The sequence below is a fragment of the Centruroides vittatus genome, unplaced genomic scaffold (assembly GCF_030686945.1).
Source record: "Centruroides vittatus isolate TY-2023 unplaced genomic scaffold, ASM3068694v2 contig_345, whole genome shotgun sequence".
NCBI classification, from domain to species: domain Eukaryota; kingdom Metazoa; phylum Arthropoda; class Arachnida; order Scorpiones; family Buthidae; genus Centruroides; species Centruroides vittatus.
This window is the reverse complement of record NW_027122170.1, coordinates 154,813-182,123: the sequence shown is the minus strand read 5'-3', so window position 1 is coordinate 182,123 and position 27,311 is coordinate 154,813. Positions and strand designations below refer to the sequence as shown.

The 27,311-nt window shown below is 33.2% G+C and overlaps 1 protein-coding gene across 1 annotated transcript in view; it reads left to right on the top strand.

The window, feature by feature from the left end:
• The window catches only part of LOC136974163 (probable ATP-dependent DNA helicase HFM1), a 257,012-nt gene that overhangs the window by 203,543 nt on the left and 26,158 nt on the right, over positions 1–27,311 (top strand). Inside the window, 5 exon segments of the mRNA XM_067268965.1 lie at positions 1,112–1,224; positions 1,226–1,244; positions 12,230–12,315; positions 14,575–14,658; positions 16,903–17,060. Of these exon segments, the coding sequence (XP_067125066.1) occupies positions 1,112–1,224; positions 1,226–1,244; positions 12,230–12,315; positions 14,575–14,658; positions 16,903–17,060 (460 nt within the window).

The following is a 27,311-nucleotide window of genomic DNA, read 5'->3' as shown; positions in this document are numbered from 1 at the left end:
TTGCAAATTACTCGTTGCACAATAACAAGTGATTCCAAATTTGCAAACTGCAGAACACAAAATGCTTTCTCTATTGCAGAGTTGCCATTTTCATTTATGGCATTTTCTAGATGTATTAGGCAACAAGACATTTGAATGCAGATGAGAAATAGAACTTGGACAGTTACTTTATCAATTGGTGTATGTTGCATACTTCTCAAGTAAAAATTAACATAATTACAGTAATTTGAAATCGTAACATTTGTTTTGGAAGACCCTGTACTTATATTGATAGTAAGGATTATCTTAACCTAATAAAAATGTTATTGTTTAAATAAAAAATTTCACATTTGAATGAGTTATTTTGTTGATAAACTGATTAATTAATGATTAGAACATTTAGCCAAGAGGGTTCCATTTTCCGGTTCTGTTCATACATTTAAGAGAATATTATCATTATTTAAATTAATATTGTAGAACATTATTTTATTAATTATTAATAAAAGAATTACCGTATTCACTTGCATATAAGACGGGGTTTTTAGCCATTTTTCACTGCTTCAAAAACCTAGGTTGTCCTATATGCGCAAGCGAAGGATTCTTTTTGTTTTTGTAAACTGTGTATTTGCATTTTTACTGGATTTTGGTGTTTAAAAACAAAAATATTTTATTTGGGTCATTTAAATCATTCTTGTGTATTGTAAGGAGTAAAGATAAATAGCAATAGGAAAAGCAAAGTTTTTGAATTGAATTCCAAAATTACACGGGAGCCCAATATAAGTTTTAATTCATTCCCACGTGAAAACAGATGATTATTTAGAAATCAGAATTTGAAGCAACTCATAAGTGTAATCAATGAAGAGTGAATTCAACTGTTAAGAATTGGCAAAAAGGTTCCCCACTTATCCAGCTTTACATGAACAAATTATGTTGTCGATTTTACAAGATTTTTGCGGGACAATGTGTGCATTTATGTGCATTTGATATTTTGTTTGTTATTAAACAAAATATAATTAAAATTGTATTAATAAATCTAATTTTCTTTATCTTGATCTTTAAAGTCACACCTCGTCCTATGTGCAAGATCGTCTTATATTTGAGTAAATACGGTAATTATCATACATTTTTTCAGGTTTAGCTGAATACCTATATATAGAAATTAGAGGATTTAAAGCATTATTAAATGCCATTACTTTGGCAAAATGTTTTCATGCACGACTGTGGGAAAATTCCAAATATGTTTCAAAGACAATTGGAAAAAATTGGTAAATGTTTAAATTTATTTATTTATATATTATTAAATAAATTTTAACGAATTATACACATAAAATAATTATCTGAAAATTATTTAATAATTTAACATTATTAAAATTTGTTTTGAAATCTTTGAATTAAGTATTTAGCAATATACTTACACCTAGAAAATCCAGCACAAATATAACAAAATTTCAAGTTAAATAAATGTACACCTTTCACGGGTCCAGCATAACATTTAATTCTATAATAAAAACGTTTTCTATCTCTTTGAGAGATCTTCTTCAGTTATTCTTTACAAATAAACGAATGCAAAAATTCGAATTTAAAAAAAAACAAAAAGAACAAAAAAGTCAGTTATACTTCTAAAAGTAACAAAAAACGTAAAACTGTTCTTAATAAAGTTATAACAAAATACACTTAACAATCAACAATAATAATAATAATAATAATAATAATAATAATAACTCTCCCGGGGTCACCACCTGGTCGTGGTGGGAGAGCCCAGTAATTTTACTGATCCATAGGGCAATGCAGGCTGGAGCATAAGCTCCTGGTAGGGACACCCATGCCAGTAAGGTCTATGGGGAGAAATGAAGCTAAGAGTGACCACGCCCACATTCTGTGGAGATATTCATCATGGTAATAACTAGATCAAAGTGTGATACCGGCTCGGACGTCGCCCGGGTTAACAAGGTTCGCGTTCGTGGGTTAGGCAGAGGCTCACGTTCGAAAAATAGGTCACAGTCTCCCTTGGTTACTGGTGGCGAAAGCAGCACCGGCCCAAGCATGGCTACTGCAATGCCCTCAACAGATGTGAGGAACCAACCCAGCCTTGGTGTTTCTGTGGCAATGCATCCACAGACCACAAAGGCTGGAAAACCACGCCAACGGATGAAATGGACAGTAGAAATGAACGAGTTTATCATCCGTACTTACTACACGATCACAAAACTCGAAACAAACATGACAGCATACAGACAACAACTACACCATAAATTCACACAACAGTATCCTCATCTCACTGTCACCGAACAAAGGGTTGTTGATCAAAAAAGAACAATTATACACAACAACCTTGTTCCACAAACAACACTTGAACTTATCAAACAACAGGTTGCTGATCAAATACATCAACAGACAGAAACATCTAACATTAATGAAGATCATGTAACCTGTCAGGATAATCCAGCAACAAGCATTGATAATAACACACATACAACAATTACCACTAATGATACTACAGACACTTCCTCATCCATCACTGATAACATAGACTTGGATTTAGTTAATACGCTCTCACTTATATTTCAGGAAACACTCACTAAATATACAGGTACAGATCCCACACAACGACCACGAATACCAAAAATCAACACATCAAAGGAAGTAGGAAAAACACTAAATTATGTAAACACTCACTTACTACCACACTACATTCATTCAATTTCTACACTCGCAGACATTCATACATTAGTTTATGCTGGGGCAGTCACAGTAGTGACACACCATGGACTGAAAGTACAATCACAGACAAATACACAGAAAACACAATTCTATCACAAGCCTGCCTGGCAGAGGAGAATAGAAACACAAATAAATGACATTAGACAGAAATTAGGCAGGCTAACACAATACACTAAAAACAACATAACACCCAAATTAAGGAAACAGCTCAAAAACATTTTCAAGAAAATAAAAACACACACAAAACATGAACATCACAACACACGCATTACAGAATACATTGATACACTAAAACAAAAACTTGCTGCCAAAGCACGTAGACTCAAACGATACAAAACATGTACACTACGAAAACAACAAAATAAATTATTTACAAACAATGAAAAACTCTTTTACAGACAAATTAATAACAAAGCAAACACTGATACACAGCACAGTGGCACACCAACAGAAGAAGAACTTACAACATATTGGTCTTCTCTTTGGTCCAGTGCTGTCACGCACAATGCTGATGCAGGCTGGATCGAGGAGGAGAACAGAAACTTGCACAACATACCAACTATGCCCTGTGTTGAAATAAACATACATGATTTCCAATACACTGTTAACAGAACACACAACTGGAAGACACCTGGTGTAGACAACATTCACAATTTCTGGTACAAAAAGTTTACATCACTGCACCAGGAACTAGCTAAACATCTAACACACATCATCATCAATCCACAAGACATGCCAAATTTTTTTACTCAGGGCATCACCTACATGAAACCTAAAAACAACAATACCACAGACCCCACACAATACAGACCAATTACATGTCTTCCAACACTCTACAAATTATTGACATCCTGTATCGCAAACAAAATATACAAACACGTTGAAGAACACAACATTCTAACAGAACAGCAAAAAGGTTGTCGTAGAAACCACAGGGGATGCAAAGAACAGTTACTCATAGATTCAGTCATTCTACGGCAAGCACACAAACAACACAGAAACATACACATGGCATATATAGACTACAGAAAAGCATTCGACAGTGTTCCACACAGTTGGCTGCTACATATCCTACACATGTACAAAATACATCCATCACTCATTGCATTCTTTCAAAACACTATGCAGCACTGGAGAACAACACTACATCTCAGGGTTAGTAACACTTCCATACAAACAAACCAAATTTTTATTAGGCGAGGAATTTTTCAAGGAGATTCCTTGAGTCCTCTCTGGTTCTGCTTAGCCCTGAACCCATTATCCAACATGTTAAACAACACGCAATATGGTTACAATATCAGACACGAAAAAACAACACAGTTTACACTGTCACATCTCATGTACATGGATGACATAAAACTTTATGCATCCACACAAAAACAACTTCATCAACTCCTACAAATCACACATTCATACACCAAGGACATACAAATGGAATTTGGCCTAGATAAATGCAAAACAGTTCACATAGAAAAAGGAATCCTGAAGAAAGAAGATTTTGCACTTGGAAATGGAGACATTATTGAATCCATGGAAGAGGGCGAGTTCTACAAGTATTTAGGATTCCAACAGGCCAAACTAACAGAACATACACAAATAAAGCAAAGATTAATTAAAGAATACTAAAGTAGGTTAAATGCTATTCTCAGAATAGAGTTAAATGCAAAACACACAGTTAAAGCAATAAACACATATGTCATCTCAGTACTCACATATTCTTTTGGAGTTATACATTGGACTCGCACTTATCTTGAGCAACTCCAAAGGAAAACAAGAACAACACTTACTAAGCGTAAACAACATCATCCTAAATCCGCCACAGAAAGATTAACCCTTCCACGTAAAGATGGCGGACGTGGCCTGATTGACATAGTTAACCTTCACTACAAACAAATACAGTCACTGCAAGAGTTTTTCTACAAAAAACAAGAAACATCACAATTACATAAAGCAGTAACTCTAGCAGACTCGAATAACACACCATTAAACTTACACTCACATCATATGAACACAACACAACATATAAAAAGCATAGACACCATTAAGCAATCGTGGGCTCGAAAGGCACTCCATGGCAGGCATCCTTACGATCTGGCCCAGGATTTTGTTGACAAAACTGCGTCAAACAGCTGGTTAGCTCGGGGATGCCTCTTTGGGGAGACGGAAGGATTCATGATTGCCATACAGGATCAGGTCATAAATACTAAAAACTACAGAAAACACATACTCAAAGATGCAACACTCACAAATGACACATGCAGAAAATGTCACATCATGCCAGAAACTATACAACACATCACCTCTGGTTGCAAGCTCTTGGCACAGACAGATTATTTACACAGACATAACCAAGTAGCAAATATAATACACTAAGAGCTTGCAAAGAAACACAAATTAGCAGACATCCACGAACTATACTACAAATACAATCCACAGACAGTATTGGAAAACAACACGCACAAAATGTACTACGACAGAGCCATAATCACAGATAAAACAATTTACCACAACAGACCAGACATCACACTCATTGACAAACACAATAAAATCACATACGTTATAGACATATCCATTCCAAACACTCACAATATACAAAACGCATGCACTGAAAAAATTAGCAAGTACACAGAACTCGCCCAGGAAATAAGGCATCTGTGGAGGATGGATAGGGTGCTTATTGTACCTGTAGTTCTCTCCTCTACAGGTGTCATACTACACACACTACACAAAAGCCTAGGCACATTAGAATTGAATAGAAACACATACATCACTCTACAGAAAGCCACTATATTGAATACATGTCATATTGTGAGAAAATTCCTGAATACAGACACGCACACTGATACACTTCTTTAATTTCTGTTTTTGTTACTATGCCTTGACTTTGGTCTGGCATAGTACACAGCCACCGGTGTTAACCAAGTATATCTAACTTAACCCAACATAATAATAGCAAGCATACAGCAAGCACTCTAACAATAAAAATAAAGCTAAAACGGAAGTAATCAAAGTGGCGCTGCGGTGCCGTTGAAACTACAAATCCTTTTCATAGAAAGATTTCCAGGCCGTGGGCAAACTGTCGGCATCTCTATGATTAATGCATTGTGTGGTGAGCTGTGCCTTGTGTATTTCCATTTACTCTAAGTATCTCACCACTTGTGCCAATCTTGTAGGTTTAATAATCGCGGCCTTGTCCCAATGAATCGTGATTTCCTGTTCTTTGGGGAAAGCGGCCAGGATCGTACTATCAATGCTCTTATTAACTGTGTACTTATGTTCCTTGATCTTTTTTTTCAAACTCCTCATGGTAGCTTCTATGTATACTAGGTTGAGTTGAACCGATTATCTTTCAAAGGTATGAAGTATACTCCCGTGAGGCTATTGGTGTTATATCTCTTATTATCATTTCTCAATAGTCTGTATACTGTAGGATTACGCTTATAAATAATTCTGAGGCTCCTTTTTCTGGCTACATTTCTAGTTATTTGGTTTAAAAACGGTACGTAATTAAGCACAATTCTTTTTTTATGCTCGGATCCTTCCATCCGCCAGTCATGATTTTGGAAGGCCTTAATAAGGGTATTCACTGTGTCCCTTCTGTAACCTTGCTGTAATCGAATGTCCTGTATATAACCCAACTCTCTATATGTATCAGATATGCTGGTGCAGTGCGTGTAAGCCCTTTTTACCCACGATCTAAAAGCCACTAACTTTATGTGTTCTGGAGCCAATGAATTTCTAGGAATGATGTAAGGTTGATAAATTGGCTTACGGTAAATACTCGTTACGACTTGACCATCCTTCAATAAAATTGTTAAGTCGAGGAAATTAACTTGATTTTCGCTTTCCTGTTCTAGCTCCAACATATGGCCATAAGGGTTCCTGTTGACCAAGTTCATAAAGCGGTTTGTACTTTGCTTATTCTTTCACAAAACGAAGATGTCATTGACATACCTTGTGTAAATCAATATATCTTTACGGAAGAGGGGTAGGATCTGACTGACTGACATGACTGACGGATTGAAGAATCTGAGCATAAAGAATTGTGCTTAATTACGTACCGTTTTTAAACCAAATAACTAGAAAGGTAGCCAGAAAAAGGAGCTTCAGGATTATTTATAGGTGTAATCCTACAGTATACAGACTATTGAGAAATGATAAAAAGAGATATAACACCAATAGCCTCACGGGGGTATACTCCATACCTTTGAAAGATAATCGATTCAACTCAACCTAGTATACATAGGAGCTACCATGAGGAGTTTGAAAAAAAGGATCAAGGAACATAAGTACACAGTTAATAAGAGCATTGATAGTACGATCCTGGCCGCTTTCCCCAAAGAACAGGAAATCACGATTCATTGGGACAAGGCCGCGATTATTAAACCTACAAGATTGGCACAAGTGGTGAGATACTTAGAGTAAATGGAAATACACAAGGCACAGCTCACCACACAATGCATTAATCATAGAGATGCCGACAGTTTGCCCACGGCCTGGAAATCTTTCTATGAAAAGGATTTGTAGTTTCAACGGCACCGCAGCGCCACTTTGGTTACTTCTGTTTTAGCTTTATTTTTATTGTTGGGTTGTTTGCTATATGCTTGCTATTATTATTATTATTATTGTTGATTGTTAAGTGTATTTTGTTATAACTTTATTAAGAACAGTTTTACGTTTTTTGTTACTTCTAGAAGTATAATTGACTTTTTTGTTTTTTTTGTTTTTTTTAAATTCGAATTTTTGCATTCGTTTATTTGTAAAGAATAACTGAAGAAGATCTTTCAAAGGGATCGAAAACGTTTTTATTATAGAATTAAATGTTATGCTGGACCCGTGAAAGATGTACTATACATTTATTTAACTTGATATTATACAACTCCAGTAAGCATTTCTTTATAACAAAATTTATTGATGAACAAACATTTTTAATTTCATTCAGTAGTCATCATCCAGTTTTGGAATGTTTGAAAATGAAATAGTAATTTAAATTTTTTCTTTTTTTCTATTAATAGAAATAATGTAAAAATTTTATATAAAGAAAAGAATATGGTAAAAAGATGTTTTATAGATAATATAAAATGTGCTCAGCAAATAAACACATAAGAACAAAACACCTTAATTTGTTGCTGAGAAATACAGTCAAACCTGTTTTTATGCGGTCTTTTTTGTGCGATTTTTTATTATTGCGATTTTTTTTTGTACGGTATAGTTGGCGACTTGTCTCGTGCGATTTGTCATGTCTCACGTTGACTTATTATAGCTAAATAAACTTATTATAGCATAAATGAACTTATTGTAGTAATATTATTGCATGAATATGCGAAAAATGAAATAATTTATTTTTTAAGTCAACAAAACACCACCTGGACAAAAATATGTAAAACAGACGATAGATGAGACGATGCAGTCAAGTGCTGACATCTGTTGTCAATAAATTCTATTTCGTACGGTTTTGAGTTATTTTCTATGTGAGACTTTTTATGCGGTCCCTATTAACCGCATAAAAAAAATATTTTTTTAATTGTGTCGCGAAAACTATTTTTCATAGCCACTTGGGAATTTTCGTGCAATTTTTTTTATGCGGTCCCTATCCACCGCATAAAAACAGGTTTGACTGTATATATAATTGAAAAACAAACGTTTTCAGCTTGATTAACAGGCCATCTTCAGGTCAAAAAACGAAAATAGAGTTCTACGTAATTTTAACCCCTTCTTGTCCGCGCGAATTTTAAAAAAAATCATAATTAATAATTAAATTATAATTAAAAATAGTCAAAACTAAAAAAAAAACGAAAGAAATGTGTTAATTTTGAAGAAAACACTTCAAAGTACAATTTCCTTTTTCTCGCCTTAGCGCGAAACTTGACACTGATGAGTCATTGTTTACACAGCTGGATGACCTTGAGAACAGCTGGTGTCGTCTTTCGCGGGACATTCTCATGAAACTCTCGGGAGGAGAAGGGTAAAAAGTAGGGTGAATACTAGATGGCTGGATATTTCAAAACTTTTTTTTTTAATTACGATTTTTATTGAAATTTCCGACCCCCCCGACTTAATTAAACGTAATTATAAAAAAATCTATTAATTAAAAAAATTAAAAAACTATTGGATGTTGTTTTTTACATCAGAAAATAGCTTTAAATAACTTTACCGAAGTAAAATCGGTGCGCTAGAAGTTTAGAAGGATAAATAAAGTTCTATAAAAAAATCCCATAAAAAAACAATTAAGCGTTAATTGCCCGTCATTAAGGGTTAATTAAAATCGCAATAAAATTTTTTCGCGCGGGAAAAAATTTTTCAAAAAATTTGGGGACTGAAAATACATCCGAAAGTCCAAAAAAACATTTTTTTTTCGCCGATTTTTTTTCTCCGAGGGTCTAAAACACCATTTTCTGTGTAACGCTATGTAAACCGATCGAACTGAGTTCGATTGCGGACAGAAAGGGGTTAATTAAAGAAGATATCATATATTTCTGTAAATATGTGGATGACATATTTATCTTATAGAGAAATAATAGCAGGATACATGAATTTGTGAGTAGAATCAATGATAACAAAGATGGGCTTAAGTTAAAATTAGAGCAAAAAAATTCTTTGATTGTGCACTTCTTGGACATTAATATCAGGTTCATGAAAGATAATTTGTCCACCAGCGTGTATATTGAACCTACTCACACCCCACTATATATACCCTCACGGTCCATGGATCCTTATTGATATAAAATGGCCGCATTTCAAACTTTAATAAGAAGGGCTTATTTATATTGTGGTAGAATCGGTGACAGGAATAAAAAAATTGATAGAATATTGCAAGTAGCCCAGACCCTAGGTTACAAGAAAAGCACTATTATAGGATTACCCAAAGTGTATAAAAGGAACAAAGAAAGAAAAGACTTAAATAATGCTCCCACTAGGCACTTGAAGTTTACTTATAATCAGTGGTGATATTGAAAATATTTAACAAAGGGTTCGCTAGCAGAAAATTTTTTTTACTAACAATCACCGACAAACAAAATGGAAGTTTTGGCTAGAAATAAGTACAATACCTTTTCTTGCGATATATCTAATAATCAATGGTGTATTTGGAACGTAAGGGGCCCTGGGCGAAGACCAGGTAACAATAGTATATTAGTGCTGTCGACCTTTTTTTTTTAGGCAGAGAAATTTTTTCACCTCAAATGGCACTGCTGATAATAGACAAATGTCATCTCTCAAAATACAATATCCTTTTTATTTCGCTGTCCATAGCCTGACACGTGTTCCACAGCCATCTTGTATTATCTCGCGCACGTGAGACTGTGGGAACTCTCTTATGACTGGATCTAGTTTCAAGAACTCTCTTGAATCGATCGCGATTAAACCTCGTTTCAGTCGAGAGAGATTGCACCAAGGCATAGTCCCCGACCTTGCTCACAATCTAGATTGAAATGCTCAGTGTGAACAGGGTATAAGGCTCTAGTTTAGTAGTGTTACAGAGTATAATACGTATATTTTAATATATCTTTTAAAAAAAACAAAACTACTGAGAAATGTTACATGTGTTTAACAAGGTTCAGAAAACTGAAAATTTTACCAACGGGTTTGGCCAAACCTGTGCGAACCCACTGAATATCACCACTGCTTATAATAGTAATTTGAATAGTGTTATGAAAGAAGTTGCTAATCAAAAACAATCAAGAATGGTTTTAAAAAGAGCCCCAAATTTATATGAGATCTTGAGGAATGATAAAGACACGATAAAAACAGAAGAAAAACCAGGGGTGTATAAAGTTCCTTATGAGAACATCCAACTAGATGTTAAGAAAGTCTATATCGGCATCACCACCAAGAGCTTAGGCATAAGACTAAAGGAGCATAGATATAATGTAAAAAAAGGATCCAATACTACAATTTTGTCTCATATGTTGCAATCTCAAGGTTTTGTGGTGAAATGGAACGAGGCAACAATTATTAAACCTTTATCTTCCCAACTTTTTCAATGACAGCAGAGAAGATCGAAATATATAGAAGTAAGCTATGTGAGGCTGTTTAAATGCAAGAGATGCTGAGAGCCTGCCATCAGCATGGAAGTACATAGTTAAAAAATTTACTAAAAACTTGGACTAGAATTAGTATTGTGGTGTTCTTAAAAGTGGTACAGTACGGTCCACGAATGAAAAGTACAGAAAGGACTCTACAAAAATTATAACAATATTCACAGTCCCTTTATTTCACTTTGAACAAAAAAGGTTATATAAGAAATCCCAACTGGTTTTGTGATAATTTACAATCCGGCATGATTTACACAAAGAACTCTGTTCCAAACAAAGCACGATGGTCTCTCTTTCCTGATCGTGTGATAATTAATTTCTAGAAAGTGCATAACTAAACCTAACTTAATTCTAACTTAAATCTAACTTAATACTAAGGAAAATAATGAGGGAGATAGGATAGTGGGATGAAATAAGAAATGAAGAGTTGATTCACCCGGGGTTTCTCTATATCAGGATGATATGCACTTTGGGTAGGACCTCGGTTCTGTTATGGTGGCTTCTGTCTTTCAGATCCTCTTTTCTTTATCACTTATTGAGGTTCTCTCTTACTTCAAACTATCCAACTCGGTCCCTTGCTGCACTATCTTGAACTTCTGTACTCTCTACCAAAACTTTCTTCAGAGCCCCTTTTCACACATCCGTCTTCCTCGTATCTGGTCAAAAAATGTTTTATCTCTTGGTTGCTCTTCCCCAGGCCACACTACTTTCTATTGTTTTCCCCGATTCTTAGAACGGCTAATCTTACGCAAAGGTGATAACGGTCGTTGGAAAGTTTTAGGAAAAGAGGGAACAATGAAACAAAGAAAAGGTTAAGACTAACTAAAATTAATAATACAAATATACAATATTATGGCCGACGGCCACAGTATATTGGAAGATTTATGTTATTTTATTTTGTTTTAATTTTATATGTTCTTCTGTTTCTCTCATATAATTTTTACATTTTTTGTTCTAAATTTTGATTAAAAGTTTGTATTTTATGCATGGAACATATCTGTTCCATTTTCGTTTTTTGACCTGAAGATGGCCTGTTAATCAGGCTGAAAACATTTGTTTTTCAATTATATGTATTTCTCAGCAACAAATTAAGGTGTTTTGTTTTGTTTCAATGTATTATAGAACATTATTGTATAAAGAGTTATGCAAATGTTATAAAGTTGAATACTGGTACTGTAGTTGATGCACGCTGGGACGGTTTAGTCCATTATAAAAGAGCACTTGCTGACTGATATTTGTGTCCACGGATGAGGCCAGAACAAGGCAAAATGCATTTGGATTCATTAAAAAATGTAAAATAAATGTTTATTTCTTGATTGTTAGTAAGTCTCTGTCATAAATCTCTCAGAGTCAGAATAGAACAAGTTGTTTATTTACTTCTTAAATTGTCCTAAAAATAAGATTATTTTTAGAATTATAGTTTTTGGTAAAATTTTATGTATTTCATGTTATATATAATAATAAAATAAATTATAAATGAAAGCATTTATTATTAGGTGCAGCTTTCTCTGATATACTAGTGAATGCTAATATAACCAGTTTTCAAGCAATAGAAGATACAAATCCTAGAGAATTAGAAATGGTAGTAATATTATTGTTTATTTACTTAAAAAAATACTAAAATATATACATAGTAATATACAGTTGAGTCCGCATAAGTCTACACCCGGATAACTCGACACCATTGGTTAAGTAGTCAGTTTTCTGTGGTCCCGGCTGACTTACATAGGTATTAATGTTAAAAAACTCTGATTTACTCGACACCATTTAACTTGTCACTACTGGATAAGTTGACATACTTTTGCTGTCCCACACTCTGATAAGTCATCACCCCATCCTGAAAAAATGAATTCACTCTTCACGTGTGGTGCAAACTCATTTTTTTTAGGAGGGGGAGTCGATTTATTTATTTATATATATATATATATACATATTAATAAAAATGCCTTAACTTTTTATGTATTTTTATGTATAAAATAATAACAGATAAACAAAAAGAAAATATACAAATCTACATCAACGTCACACCAGAATCCAATTTTGCATTTTCTCACACTAGAGGCATTAAGAATCCTTAGGCGTTACTTGCCAACAATTGACAATTGCGAAGATAATGTTTTCAAGGCATTCGTGATCGTTGAAAAAGAAAGTCGAGACAGTTAGGTGCTGAAAACAAATAACACAAAACAAATTTTTCAGTTTTTCATCTACAGAGTAATTGTTAATAAAGGACGTATTGTAAGCCTATACTACTGTATAACGCACTACTGTATTTTCCTAATTGTAGTTTTGTGGGTTTTTTTTCCAACTTTGCTTTAGTCATCATATTGGATAACTCAACACATTTCCACTTCTCTTTGGGGTGTCGACTTATGCGGACGCGACTGTATATATGTATACAGTAAATAATATATACATAGTTTTAAGCTTTAAACCTATATATACTATATGTATTATTGAGCTAAAATAATAAACAAATGATCAATTGTGGTAACATCATCAGTTTATTGATGTTATAATAACACCACGCACATACGTTTTGATGATAAATGAAATGAATTTATGACAAATCAAAAATTGTGTTATTTTATATTGCCCATAAATTTTATATTTTTGTGGTATTACATTACAATATAATATAAATACTTTTATATTACAGTGGGTGATTGGTTAATGAACAGTTTGAACAAATCAGATAACGAACACTTTTGCGAAAGATTTTTATGTTCGGACAACGAACACCTCACAGAACAACCACAAGAAGAAGCAATGTAAAATAAAAAATACCGATTGGTCTTTCCTTGTTTTCAGGCAACAATTCGAAACTTTTCGGAGTGTGGGAGATGTCAACATTGACGCTCAACCTGGTATATACTGATCGGATAGTATTCTTCCAAAATTCGAAACTCTCCCTTGTAATTCCAGTCTTTTATTTTTCTGACAGAAAGAATTTCTTTTATAGTATTTGCGAGACAGTTGGGCAGGCACTCGTTAAGTTTTTTGTCGGTTTTTATTTTTGAAAGGTGAGAGTATAATGGCAAAGGTAGAGAGTGGGCTGAAGATGTCTGATGTTGCTCGGCAGTATGGCTTGAACAGGTCTACAGTAGGCCACAGTTCAATCTTATCTAAGAAAGATACTGTATTATCAAGAAGACTCAACCAGCTTAAGGAGTAACAAATCTGAGAAATAGAGAACATTGAAGAGCTCATAATGGAACCTGAAACTGATCTGACGACAGAAGAACGCCAAGAACTCTTGAATGAAGAACGCTAAGAAACTCTGCAAGATATGTTTTATTATGAAAAAGAGGATTAATGCCAACATCTGCTATTAAAGATGTTTTGAAGAAGTGGGAGGATGTCAGAACAACGGTCTTAAAATGGCATCGAAACCAGGTTGAGGTTAATAGGCTTAGGGATGTCTACAACAACAATGCTATTAATTACTTCTGAAAAATCCTGAAGAAGAGAGAAAAGCAATCGACATTGGACAGATTCTTTAACACCCCACAATAGAAAAACCATAACTGATAAAAATGCAATACATGTATTTCTATTATTACATATAAATAAATGTAGTAAGAAAATATATAATTTTTTATTTTTGGGGGTCTCCAGAACAGATTAATCAAATTTCCATGAAAACCTATGGTAAATTGATAATCGATTAACAAACAATTCAGATAGCAAACACAGTCTTGGAATGGATTATGTTCATTAACTGATCACCCACTGTACATTTCTGTAAAATTCAAGCAATGGAAATCTAAATTCAAGCAATCTAAAAAAATAATTATTAAATCTAAATCTAAATTACTTTATATAAACAATTTATTTTCAGATTTTAAACAGACACCCGCCATTTGGAAGCTATATTCATGATGCAACATGTCATTTACCAAAATATGAAATATGTATTGAGCAGGTACTATACCTTTATGAATTTATATTTGAAATACCATATTTTCAATATAGTTTTATATTGAAAATTAAGCTTGCATTTAAATATATATAAAAATAATTTTAAAAAATTTATTGTCTATGTTATTTCACTATTTATATAAAATATTATAATTATATAATTATTCCTAAATAAATAAAACTGTCAATTTATGGGAGATTGCTATCTATATTATCATAAGAAGTGATATTTTTAGAATGTGTTGGTGCATAACTTATTACATTTTAACTGAGAAATTTTTAAACTGTTACTTTATCATTTTCATTGATTTTTAAAAAGTGAATATATGAGATTAAAGGCATTACAAAACATGATCAACAGAAAATCCAGAAATGTAGCAATCAACTTCCCAGCAATAATCTTAAAATGTTCAACTTGAAATAAAAATAAAATAACTTTAATTTTGGTAAAAAGAATATTTTATATTAAAAAGTGTCTTGCCTGTATTAATTAATTACAAAAACATAGTTACTTAGGACTAATGAACAGGCTTATTATACTCACAGCATATTTAATTAACTTTTCAAAATGCATTTCAGCCCTACTGACCCTTTCAAATTGGATAACATACAAAAAAGTCTATGGTGACTATTGTCAACACTACAATAAACCTGTAGTGAGTATGGTACCGGTAAAGCTCGGTCTCACAATTGGTGAGGGAACACAAAGGTCATACAAAGAAAACACACATGAATATTATGAAGGAATTATTTAACTTTATATACCGTATTTTATGGACTATAAGACGCACCTTAATTTTTAAGCAATTTTTTAAAAAAGTTACCTATAAGACGCTACGGACTATAAGACGCACCTGAATTTTGGAGGCAATTTTTCGAAGAAAAAAGTGCGTCTTATAGTCCATAAAATACGGTATATAAAAAGTATTGTATAACAAACAAAACACCAATATACTAATTACAAAACTAAAAACCCGCCTAGCCTAATCATAATATTTACAGAATGTGACACTGATGAGTACATGCTGAACGGACCAAATTTCGTTGAATATTGTTCTATCAGAACAAGGCGCTTTACAACGGGAACGGCGTACTATACACTCTTATGGATTATCCCCCTTATCACAATTCACTCAGCAACCATTATTACGCTCGGGGTAGACTTTCCTTGTCGATGCACATGGATTTGCCCAAGACCCTGAGTCCAGCTACTCTCGATCCTTGCTTACCTCTCTTGTCCAAGCTTACTCACTTTCGTATCAGTCCACTAGCGTGCTTCCACTCTGACCTTGGTGAAGTCCCAAGCCACGAAAAAAAGTCCTCCTGCATGTTCAACACTCCCTTTTATATCCCCCCGCCATCCGGGGCCTTTAGCCAGTCACGTGAGGGTGTCGCACCCAACCCCAGACCAACGAGCGGTTGCCGAAAACAGAGGTATGCGACAACAGCAAGTTTTACACAAAAATAACGCAACAATGTATTTTACACAAAAAAACGCGACAATGTATGGCTCCCAAGCAGGGCCGATCCCGATACACGTGAGAAAAATAAACAAACAAAAAATGTACATATACAAAATAGTGACGAAGCACTACAAACCTTAGAAGTACAATAATTACAAATTATTATTAGGATTATAAGTTATATCTAGGTCAGTAACAATAAAATACTATACAAGTCCAGTAAAAAAACCTTGAGAATAGTCCTTTTATCTTCTTTATGGTTATGACTATTTTCTTCTTTTTTTTCTTCAGAAAAAAATAGGAAAATAAATTACAGAAGAAATTACAGTATTATACTTTTGAATAGTTATCCAACACATTTCATAGCATATTATGAGTTTAACTTTTTGAGGATGTTTAAAGAAGCTAGCTCCTCTGGAATGAATTCTTATATTATTCAGATTTTTATCCTGTGATTTAAGAGAATTGTATCGAAGCAAATAATTGTATTATTTTTTAAAATTCTTCTTGCAAATAAGACAAAACTATCAATTACTAAAAACATTTTTTCTTATAATTGAATTAAAAGAACAAGTGTTTGTAAACTCATTGCCTTCATCAAATTGAAAATGAGTTAATATTAACATTCCTTTTTTAAAAATAAAATTTTAAATTGAACTTGAGAAAACTTTAGTCTTTGTTTGACAATAACTGTTAATAGCTTTCATATTATTAAAAATACTATTATTATTATAAATGTAAATTCATTTAAATATTATTATTGACAGATAAAATAATTTTTTTAGGAATCCAAAATTTTAAATAATCACTTTGATGTATATGTTACTGTCTTGTTGAAAAATTACAAGTTGCTTCAAGAAAAACACACAGCTTCTTCAAATCACTCCTGTGTATTATTAGTAGGCAACTCCGACGATAATTTAATTTTAAAGCAAAGAATAATGTAAGTCTAATTTTATTACACATTTTGAATTACTGTCTTATTTTCATGCTATAGAGCAACTTTTGTTTTATCTAACTTATTTTATTCATTTCAGATGAAGTGAATAGTGTATATAACAGATTTTGTCATTTTGTAAGGATTACATTGTGAGTGATTTCAACTAAATCATGTTAAGTAATAAAACACTTTAAACTGCATACAGTACTAAACTATTAGAATTTTTGACTCTGGAAATTGAGTAAAAAAATAAAAAGTGGATTTTCTTTAATATTATGTCTAAGGAGAATTTTTTATTTTCAAACATATATTTGAACCTCCTCCAACCTAGATAATAATGATTAATGAAATAAAAACAATTAGTATATGTTTTTTGACAGAGTAGGTTGTGCATCTGCAAGAAGAAAATACAAAATTTGAAGTTTGGAAAGTTTTGGAAAGTTGTAAAATGTTCTAAATGATTTTGAAATTATTTTTATGTTTTGAGAACTTTTGGAGGGTTTTAGTATTTCTAATTATAATTTTAATACTTCTCTTATTGATATTTTAATGTTGAAACTCAAGAAATGTCAATAATGAACATGCTTTCGAATGAATTTTTGTAATTCAATACAACTTCTCAATAAAATATATTTGTAATAAAATTTCAATTGAAAATCAATTGATATTAGCAAGGTTGAGGCCAAAGTTTTAAACGCAAAAACGTGTACTTTGGATGTTCGGCACCATTTTCCTGTAAGCCTAGAAGTTTGACAATGGTGTTTGGAATATTGAGCATGATTCCACTGATTTTCCAAATGCCATTGTCAAACTTCTAGGCTTACAGGAAAGCGGCACTGAACATCCGACGTACACGTGTTTGCATTTAAAACTTTGGCCTCAACCTCACTATTAATTCAATTCCCTGCCTATAATCTGAAAAACCTTTTATCATCTTTAACATTGAATTTGCTTTACCCTCTTGCATGTGCACAACCTTACCTATCCCAAAACATCTCCTAATTGTGTTTGTTTCATTAACCAATTTTCATTTTATTATCAAAGTTAGAAGGCATACAAATAAATATTTGAAATAAGAAAAATTCTCTATAGACATAATGTTAAAGAAAATCATTTTTTATTTTTCTACTGAATTTCCACCTAGTCAAAAACTGTGATAGTTTAGTTCTGTATGCAGTTCAAAGTGTTCTATCATTTACCATGATTTAGTTGAAATCATTCTCACAATTTTATAAAAATACTTATGAAATGACATTCTTTATTTGATTATTTACTTAAAAATGTCTTTAGCCAATATTCTACAAATATTTTAATTTCAAAGTTTCAAATGTCTTTATGTTTAATGTTTCCAATATATTTTATAATTTTATTATTAATTTATATATATTAATTGAGTGCTGGTATTGTTAATACACTAGTAATGCAGCCTACAAATTTCAAACTTGATTACATTAACCACTAATTCATCAAAAAAAGAAAGAATTTATGACTTCGATAGGAAAAAATGTTTAGACTTGTGTAAGATTTAAACCATGCCATTTATTAATATACTGAATGCACTGTCTAAATCTGTTGTTCTTAACTGAAGTTCTGCAAACTTGCTCAACTGCAAACTTGTTTGTTTCTTTTTTTTGTTCCACAAAAAAAAAGAAACAAACAACAAAAGACAGAGAAAAAATATTTTAAATTTTTTATTACAAATTTATTTCAACTAACTACAATATGTTACTTTATTTGTAGACAATTTCACGATTACTGTGTTATTCAATACAGTAAGTTTTATTAGTTTATTACTTTATTGTTTTATTAGAACAGTAAACATGGAATTGCTTATTGATTATATTGATGATACTGCTCTGCAAAACAGAGAATATATGAATGGTGTTCTGTGATTTCAGAAAGGCTGATAACCACTGGTTTAAATTATTAAGATAAAATGCTATTAAAAGACATAATTATAAATATAATTTTATACAAAGTAATTAAAAAAGTTTAAGACAAACTGCAATGATAAGTCAAGTGCACAAATGCAGACCACTTTTATCTAGTAACATATAGCTGCAAACACTACTTGGATTTGCTAAACATAGAAAGAATCAGGCAGAAAGGAATACATAAGATATATAACATTTTTATTAGAACAATCAGGTGGTGTTTGCACCTATACGTTACTACATAAAAATGGCTTGTCTTTGTATTCCTGACCTACTTTTAAAGTTTGTTTAAAATCTTTTGAATTACCCTTTAAATTTTATCTTTAAAACAATATATTTTAACTATTTGAAAGTTGATAAATCTTACATAAATTTTAATGAGATTTACATAGTCGTGGATCATTCAGTTAGGTAGCACATTAACTAGTAAATAATTTTAATAATTAATACGAGGTCTGTTCAAGAAATACGTGGACTGATGTCATAAAACAAAATGTACTTTATGTAGAAGTTACATGTCTGGGTGCCCTTCAAAGTACTCTCCTTCCCAATGCACACACTTATCCTAACGGTGTTTCCACTTGTTGAAACAGTCTTGGTATGTTTCTTTTGTAATGTCCTTTAGCGCCTTCGTCGCATTTGCCTTAATTTTGGTAACCATCTCAAATCTTCTTCCTTTCAAGGGTCTTTTGAGTTTGGGGTACAAGAAAAAGTCACAAGGAGCAAGATCAGGTGAGTTGGGGGGTGGGGAAGAACAGTGATCGAGCGTTTGGCCAAAAACTCAAGAGTTCTGAGGGCAGAATGGGCTGGAGCATTGTCGTGATGGAGAAACCAGTTACCACTTCTCCACATTTCTGGCCTTTTGCGACGGATGGCGTCCCGCACATGTTTCAGAACTTCAATGTAGTAAGTCTGGTTCACTGTGGAGCCTTGGGGAGGTACTCGTGGTGAACAACACCCTTAGCATGAAAGAAAACTGTCAGCATCACATTGATATTGGATCGAACTTGGCGAGCTTTTTTGGGTCTGGGGGACGTTTCACCCACCCACTGGGACAATTGGACTTTCAATTCAATGTCATAACTGTAAACCTATGATTTATCACCTGTTATGATCCTTGACAAGAAGTTTTCATCTTTTTCTGAGTTTAACACAAAATTTCACAGCAAGTCGTTGCTCCTTCAGGTCATTCATTCTGAAATCCGACAAACGAAAAAATCGCACTTCACTAAAAACCGTGTAGCTAATCAACAAATAAAGATATCTGTAATTGGGAAACGGCTTTATCACCAGAAGATCTGTACAAACCTAGAAACACCAAACAGATTCCCCTGGAACCAACTGGAGTCGCGCAATTTAAACAGTCCGCATATTTTTTGAACAGACCTTGTATACTACGTGTCATTAAAATATTACTAAATATTTATTTGCATTATTTTTGGACTATTTAAAATCCCTTTTCTCATTCCTTTCTTAGCATGTTTTAATGGAATAATATGTGTTGAAAACATTAACAATATCCATGTTGATTTTAAAATACATTTTTGCAAATACTTTGTTTTAATCTCTAATATATCGGAATATATTGAGTCTGGGTGTAAATGAAATAAAGGACTGTACAATACTAATTGAAACAAGACGACGACTTTAATATAATCAAGGATCAGGGTCAACAGCAGTATGGTTGACGGGTATACCACGTTTACAATAATAAACAATTATAACCAATACAATAACTGACAAACAATAATTCTACAAACAAATAAATTATTGAAAAATGAATACACCATGTTTACAATAATAATCTTACTTTGTTCCATAAACTATATACTGTCCATAGGTACACACCACGAGGTCGAGGATGTCCTGTTTTCCCGGATGGAAACGGATTCACTCTCCACGACGAAAAACCAGAAAAAGTCCTTCAGCACGTGCGACGGTCCCCTTTATGTTACCTGTCATGCATGATTGCTCCCTTCCTCACGTGACTTTTCCTTGGCCAATTAGGCCACTCTGACTGGTGTAGACAGGAACGGTGACACAGTATACTATTCCGCAAACAATCACACAAAAAGTAGATCCCGACGTAATGAACGATGTTTTACATACAGAATATAATACATAAATATACAAACAAAACAATAAAGTAGCGCAGCACTACAACTTACTTATATTTCCTTATCAATGTTAGATACATTATGAAATCTATAAATGATATTTATTGTGGTCTGCAGAATTTAAAGAAAAAGTATCCAAGTAGATAATTGATTGATTTTTGTATATACAGTGGACCCTCGATATAACATGCATGTTGGGCGGGAAACAATACCTGCGTTATACCAAGCAGCGCGGTGGCAACACAATAAATTTACTCAGAACAATTTGAGCTATATACTGAAACATCCCATCAACTACATACATATTATGTATTTTAATAAAAAAACCGATTTATTTATTCAGTGTTTTATTAAACTTCACCTAACATAGCTATACAACTTAATAAGTACATACCGTATATGTATTATTTTATTTACATACATAAGGTACTGTATGTAAAACAAACACTATCTATAACTTGACTAAAATCTATGTATTTGACATCATTTCAATTACAAAACATCACTTAAAACAGTGAGTAATTTTGTTTGTTAGCTTTTTGATAATTTCTGTATCATTTCCCTTTTGAAAGATGCTAATTGCAATAATCTGACACTGTTAATATTTTCTTGTGATTCAGCCCATTTTATAACAGTTTCCATGGCTGTTATTGCTTCTTTGGTTGTTGGTGGTATATCAGATATCCCACTGGCACTTTCTTCATCATCTTCTGTTTCTTCTTGACAATCTTCATCACTGCAAGTGGATTCAATAATCATTTCATCAGTCATATTCTGACAAATATCTTCTCTAGCATTCACATCTAACCAATCAGTCAAAGAATCATTACCTATTTCTGGCTCATTCAATATTTCTCAGATACAAGAAATTTCAATCTCAGTGAAGATATTATTTGAAGCTGAATCTGAATTTTTTATGGTTTGGTCGAGATCAACTTGATTATTAGATTCGTTTAATTTTTTCCAACAGTTTCTAATTGTCTCTGATGTGATTGCCTGCCAGGCAAGTCCAATATTGTAGGACATGTTTTTGAGATCCATTTTTAAAAAAAAAATATGTTGACATCAATGTCTGATGTTAATAATGACTTCATCATTTCTCTTGGGTAATTTATTTTGAAAGCACTAATAATGCCTTGATCTAAGGGTTGTATAAGAGCAGTAGTATTTTCTGGAAGAAACATTACTTTTATTTTACCATCATCAGACGCAAGGTTATCAGCCGGTGGATGAACTGGGCAATTATCAAAGAGAAGCAAAGCTTTTGGATCTAGACCCAATCCTCTCAGAAATTTTCGCACAGAGGGAACAAAGGAATTGTGAAACCAGTCATGAAATATGTTAGAAGTCATCCAAGCATTTATGCTGTTTTTATAAACAATTGGCAGAGATTTTATATTGATTGACTTGAAACATTGTGGGTTTTAACGTTTACCTATAATGAGTGGTGTCAACTTGTGATTACCAGCTTTATTTACACAAAATAAAGCTGTTATCCTTTCCTTGCTTAGTATTAATCTTGTTTTTTGTGAGTTACTTTTTAGATCTAAGGTTTCATTTGGCAGCATTCTGTAACATAATACAGTCTCATCACAGTTATAAACTTTTACATCAGTATACCCTTCTTTCTTATTCTTTTCCATGTGGTTAGGTACCAATCGGTCTGTATCACGTGACTTCTTCGTTTATCGGTGATGCAAAACGTACTGATCGGTCCAAATTAAAAAAATTAATCAAAAACTTCGATTAATTTGCGTTATATTCGAGTTTTTCAGAGATCTTAGCTTTGATTCGCTCTTCTGTATGTCGATTGACTTTGTTTAAGCCAATAAACGTTTTGTTACCACCCCTGGGCCGTACATATTTTGGTAAATACATCCCTTATTATTCTACAGTAAATCTTCACAGTTAACTACACAGTTGGCTGAAAACAATCAAAGGGAAACTCCTACAGTTTTATTGAGTCTTTTCTGTCTTTGTTGACGTTACTTTAACTAATCACAGACTTATGAAATGAAAAAATTGCTGCGAAAAGCCCGCCTCCAACCTTCGAAGTAAAATGTAAACAATCACTGTAAATTCGCTTTTTAAATCGATTTTTAATTCTAATTAACTAATTTAATGCACTTAGACATTAAATTAGCTAATTCGACAATATTTAGGCGAGTAAATATGTTTTTAAAACTATCTAGCGATAAATATTCCCGGGAAACTCCACCTTCCTATAGTAAGTCTATGGAAAGTGTTCGCGCTGTTAATTTGGCTTTAAAATTTTTGTCAAATGAATTCATATATATTTTGAATACATTTATTTATTACAAAAGTAAGAGCAAAGCTCTACGACTGACACAGTCGTACAGCTGACTAATCGGTGTCGCTTCACGATAACAATCGACTACTCTTCCAGCTAAGTAATTAGAGACATAGTGTGAATAATGGCAATAACTTCTCCCCCGCTCTAGGTAGAAAGCTGTGGTTTGTTTTGTTTAATAGAGGACAGATGTTTCTATCTAACAGATGTACAAAGTTCAGCGATTCTCTGTAAATTAATTTTTTTTTTTTTGTTCGTAACCTTCAAATTTGTTCGTAAACTTTATATTATTTTAAATATGTATAAAACTAAAAATTATACAGTCGTAAACTGTAATATGTTTTTAATCAAACGCAAAAAACAGATTGAATATAGCGCAATATTGAAGCGAAATATCGCGATTTAAAAAATTACCCAAAAAACGCAAAAATGCGCCGCATAACGAATTCTACCTATTTACTTAATGCTAAAGGCTTTCCGCATGGAAAGGATTAAAAATGGAAATTGTGAACTGTTTGGAAAATTCTGCAGCGCCTTCAATATTACTAGACTTTGCTTCACCAGAAATGGAAATTTGGAAGATGCCATGTCGTTTTTGCCAACGCCACAACCAACCATCAGAAGCCTTAAAATCCTTCTGCTTTTAAGCTTACATTGAATTTTTCAGCCTGCAACTTTAAAGCAGTTCCAGATACGGGAATACCTTCACTTCTTTGTTGCACTAACCATGCATAGAGACAATTGTCAACATTTTGATTTTTTCCAAGTCTTGTCTTTTTTCAAGTAAGCCCAGCATCTTGGTCAAGCTTATCAACAAATAATTTCAGTTTTGTGTCCTTTGCCATCCAACCCCTTACAGTTCTTTCAGGTATGCCGTATTCTCTTCTTATGTTTGCTTTTGAAACTCCACCCTTTACCAGTGGCGTGCCGTCATTGGAAGCGGTGGAAGCGGCGCTTCCACCTTCCAATGACCTTCCTTCCCTTGTATTTTCTAAAATATAAATTTTCATATTTTAACGTACTTTGAATTAATTAAAATTAATATTTAATTATAACCGCATTATGTATCTTATTACAAATTTCTATACTACATGAGAAAGAAACGATAAGATTGCTATTGTATATTCGAATACCAGTGGCGGAATGGAAGCGCTTACCAGACAGCTTCCACGGCGAAAATAACTGAATGGTGTAGAGCAGCCAGAGGGCATTGGCGCATGCGCTTTACAGAGCATCAACCTCACCCAGTTTAGCTGGTGGAAGCTACACACGTGTAACGCTTCCAATGATTCTATCCCTTAGCCACTGGTTAGGGAGCTATCTGACAGTGGATTGTTTAAGATTTAAAAAGTAAAGAGTACTCAATGTTATTTTTATGTACTGTACGCAGTGGCGTAGCGTGGGTGTCAGCCGCCCGGGGCGGAGGAAAATTTCGCTGCCCCCTTATTTAGGTATTTTTACAAGATATTATTATTTATTGTGAAATTTGCCGCCCCCTATAAGTGCCGCCCCACTACGCTACGCCACTGACTGTACGTTTCTTCGCAAAGTTATATTTAATTATAATTTTCTTTTAATTATACTGTAATTATATTGACATAAAATCTTTAGAATCTTTATCACTTTTACATGTTAATAATTTTAATATTATGAAAAACAAATTTTCCAAGCTTGTTTTAATTCTTTAAATTAAATTTCATGGGAAGTTTTTTGATTTATCTAAATTACATAGTTAATCGCAATATTTATATTCGTGTCAGGTCTATATTGACAAGTAACTCTTAGACATAAAAAGTATTATAATTAATGACGATTCGAACAAAGACGTACTAAAAGAATTATATGATTTAATGTTGTTAATTTTTATGAGATCGTCTTCCAGTGGGTCTGTTGAGCGCAGTTTTTCAACTACGACGCAAATTCATACATTGGCCAGGAACACTGGGTCGGGGGAAGATTGTCGTTGCTAGCGTTGTTTTCGATAAAAAAAGAGTTTTAAATACGTTGATGGAGTCGACGACCAGCGACTTTTATGTTAAAGTAATTAACGACTTTGCCGAAAAAAAATCGCCGAATAGAGTTAGTTTATAAAAAATTGAAAAAACAAGTTTTTCTATTATTGTTTGTATCATGACAATTTGTATTATGTATGTATTAATTGTATTTTAGAACTAAAATACATAAACTGTTTATTTTTGTCATTTCCAGTATTTGTTTAAAACTTTTATGGAAATGTGAAGTTTCGGACAAGTCTGACCCGTCTCGAAAGACGCGAAAAAACGGTTAATTTAGGGAATAATTTATTATTTTAAAAAAACATAGGTAAAAGTCGTTGTAGTCGGACACTCATTGTTTATATTAAACTGCCAGGCAGAAACCATAAATCGCGGAAGGAAGTCGTCCTATGATCGGTGGAAGATCGAATTCGTCTTCGATTTTGACTTTTCTCGCGCTCCAGGTAAGAGTCTTGTTACGTTTAGTAACGAAGGACCAACCACTCGGGAAGCGTGATGGAGGGAGAATGACCAATCAAAATGGACAAAAGAAAGAACAGAGATTGATATAATCTCCGACAATCGAGGACACTTGGCACTCAGTTAATGTTCCGAATAACCAAAACGCGGTGTGTCAATGTGCAAAAAAAAAAAAAAAAAGCAATTTCTCGTCTATTGTGCCAACCTGTAACCCGTGGCACTTCGGACTTAGACCGTGTCCCCGACGCCAACGGAGGAAGTCTCCCCGTGCCCTACAGACTTGTCAACGCCACTGTCTCGGGGTCACCTTCGATCGACCATCGAAGAACTACATTGACGCCCAGGATGTCCGAACGGCTGATTGTCTGAAAGCAAACTATTTTGTACATAGTGTGTTTATTTTATGTTTATTTTTGTCGGTTTTTGTCAGATACGTCTCTTCCGCCACCACACACGTACGAATGGACCCTAGACCATAACTGACGTGCAATTAACTGATTACCCCTGGAAGTCAGCTTCTTACAAAAACACAGCTTCCTTATCATCAAATGTCACGGCACGCCACTGCTCTTTACTATAGCAATAATGTCAAGCTTTTCTTTCACACTGTAAGCTTTTCTTTTACTCATCATGCATACAATAATTAAACACTATTCAAAATACATGCAGGAACTCGATACATACACAATTACTCAATACGCAGTAACAATAAAATGCACTACTCACTAATGCTGTACAGACCTGCATAAACGTGTTTGAGCTTATCACGTTGCGAACACCACCCGTGCTATAACCAAGTGCGTGGTATAGCAAGCAGCGCTATAACAAAGGTCCACTGTAATAATAATAATCCAAAATGCTTACTAAATATTCTTTTAATTCTTTTTCATTGTATTTAAAATAAATAATTCAAATAATATTATGATTAATTATAGTGAAACCTTGCTTAATGAGCATAATTTGTTTCAAAATCTTACTCGTAATGCAAAACACTTATTAAACAAAACAGTTTTTCCCATAGAAATTAATGTAAAATATGATAATGCATTCAATGCCAAAAAAATACTCAAATATTTTATGTATAACATTTATTTAAAGAAAATTACACAATATACATTGTTAAGAAGCATGAATCATCTTCAACTTTTCTTCTAGCACAGAATGAATTAACCTGGAATGAGAGTTCGATTTGCAGAAAACAAAAAAAATTGCAGATAATATGTCTGAAGACACCAAATGATATGCCAAATTCTTGGCCTATGTAAAGGCTATAATTAAATTTTAGAAATTAATTAATTTGACTAGAGATAGGGAGTTATGCTGCCATCTCATATTAAATTTAATAATTATAAATAATACATTTTTAAAATTTAATTTGGAATTGGTCATTAAATTCAGTATGAGATGGCAGGTTTATT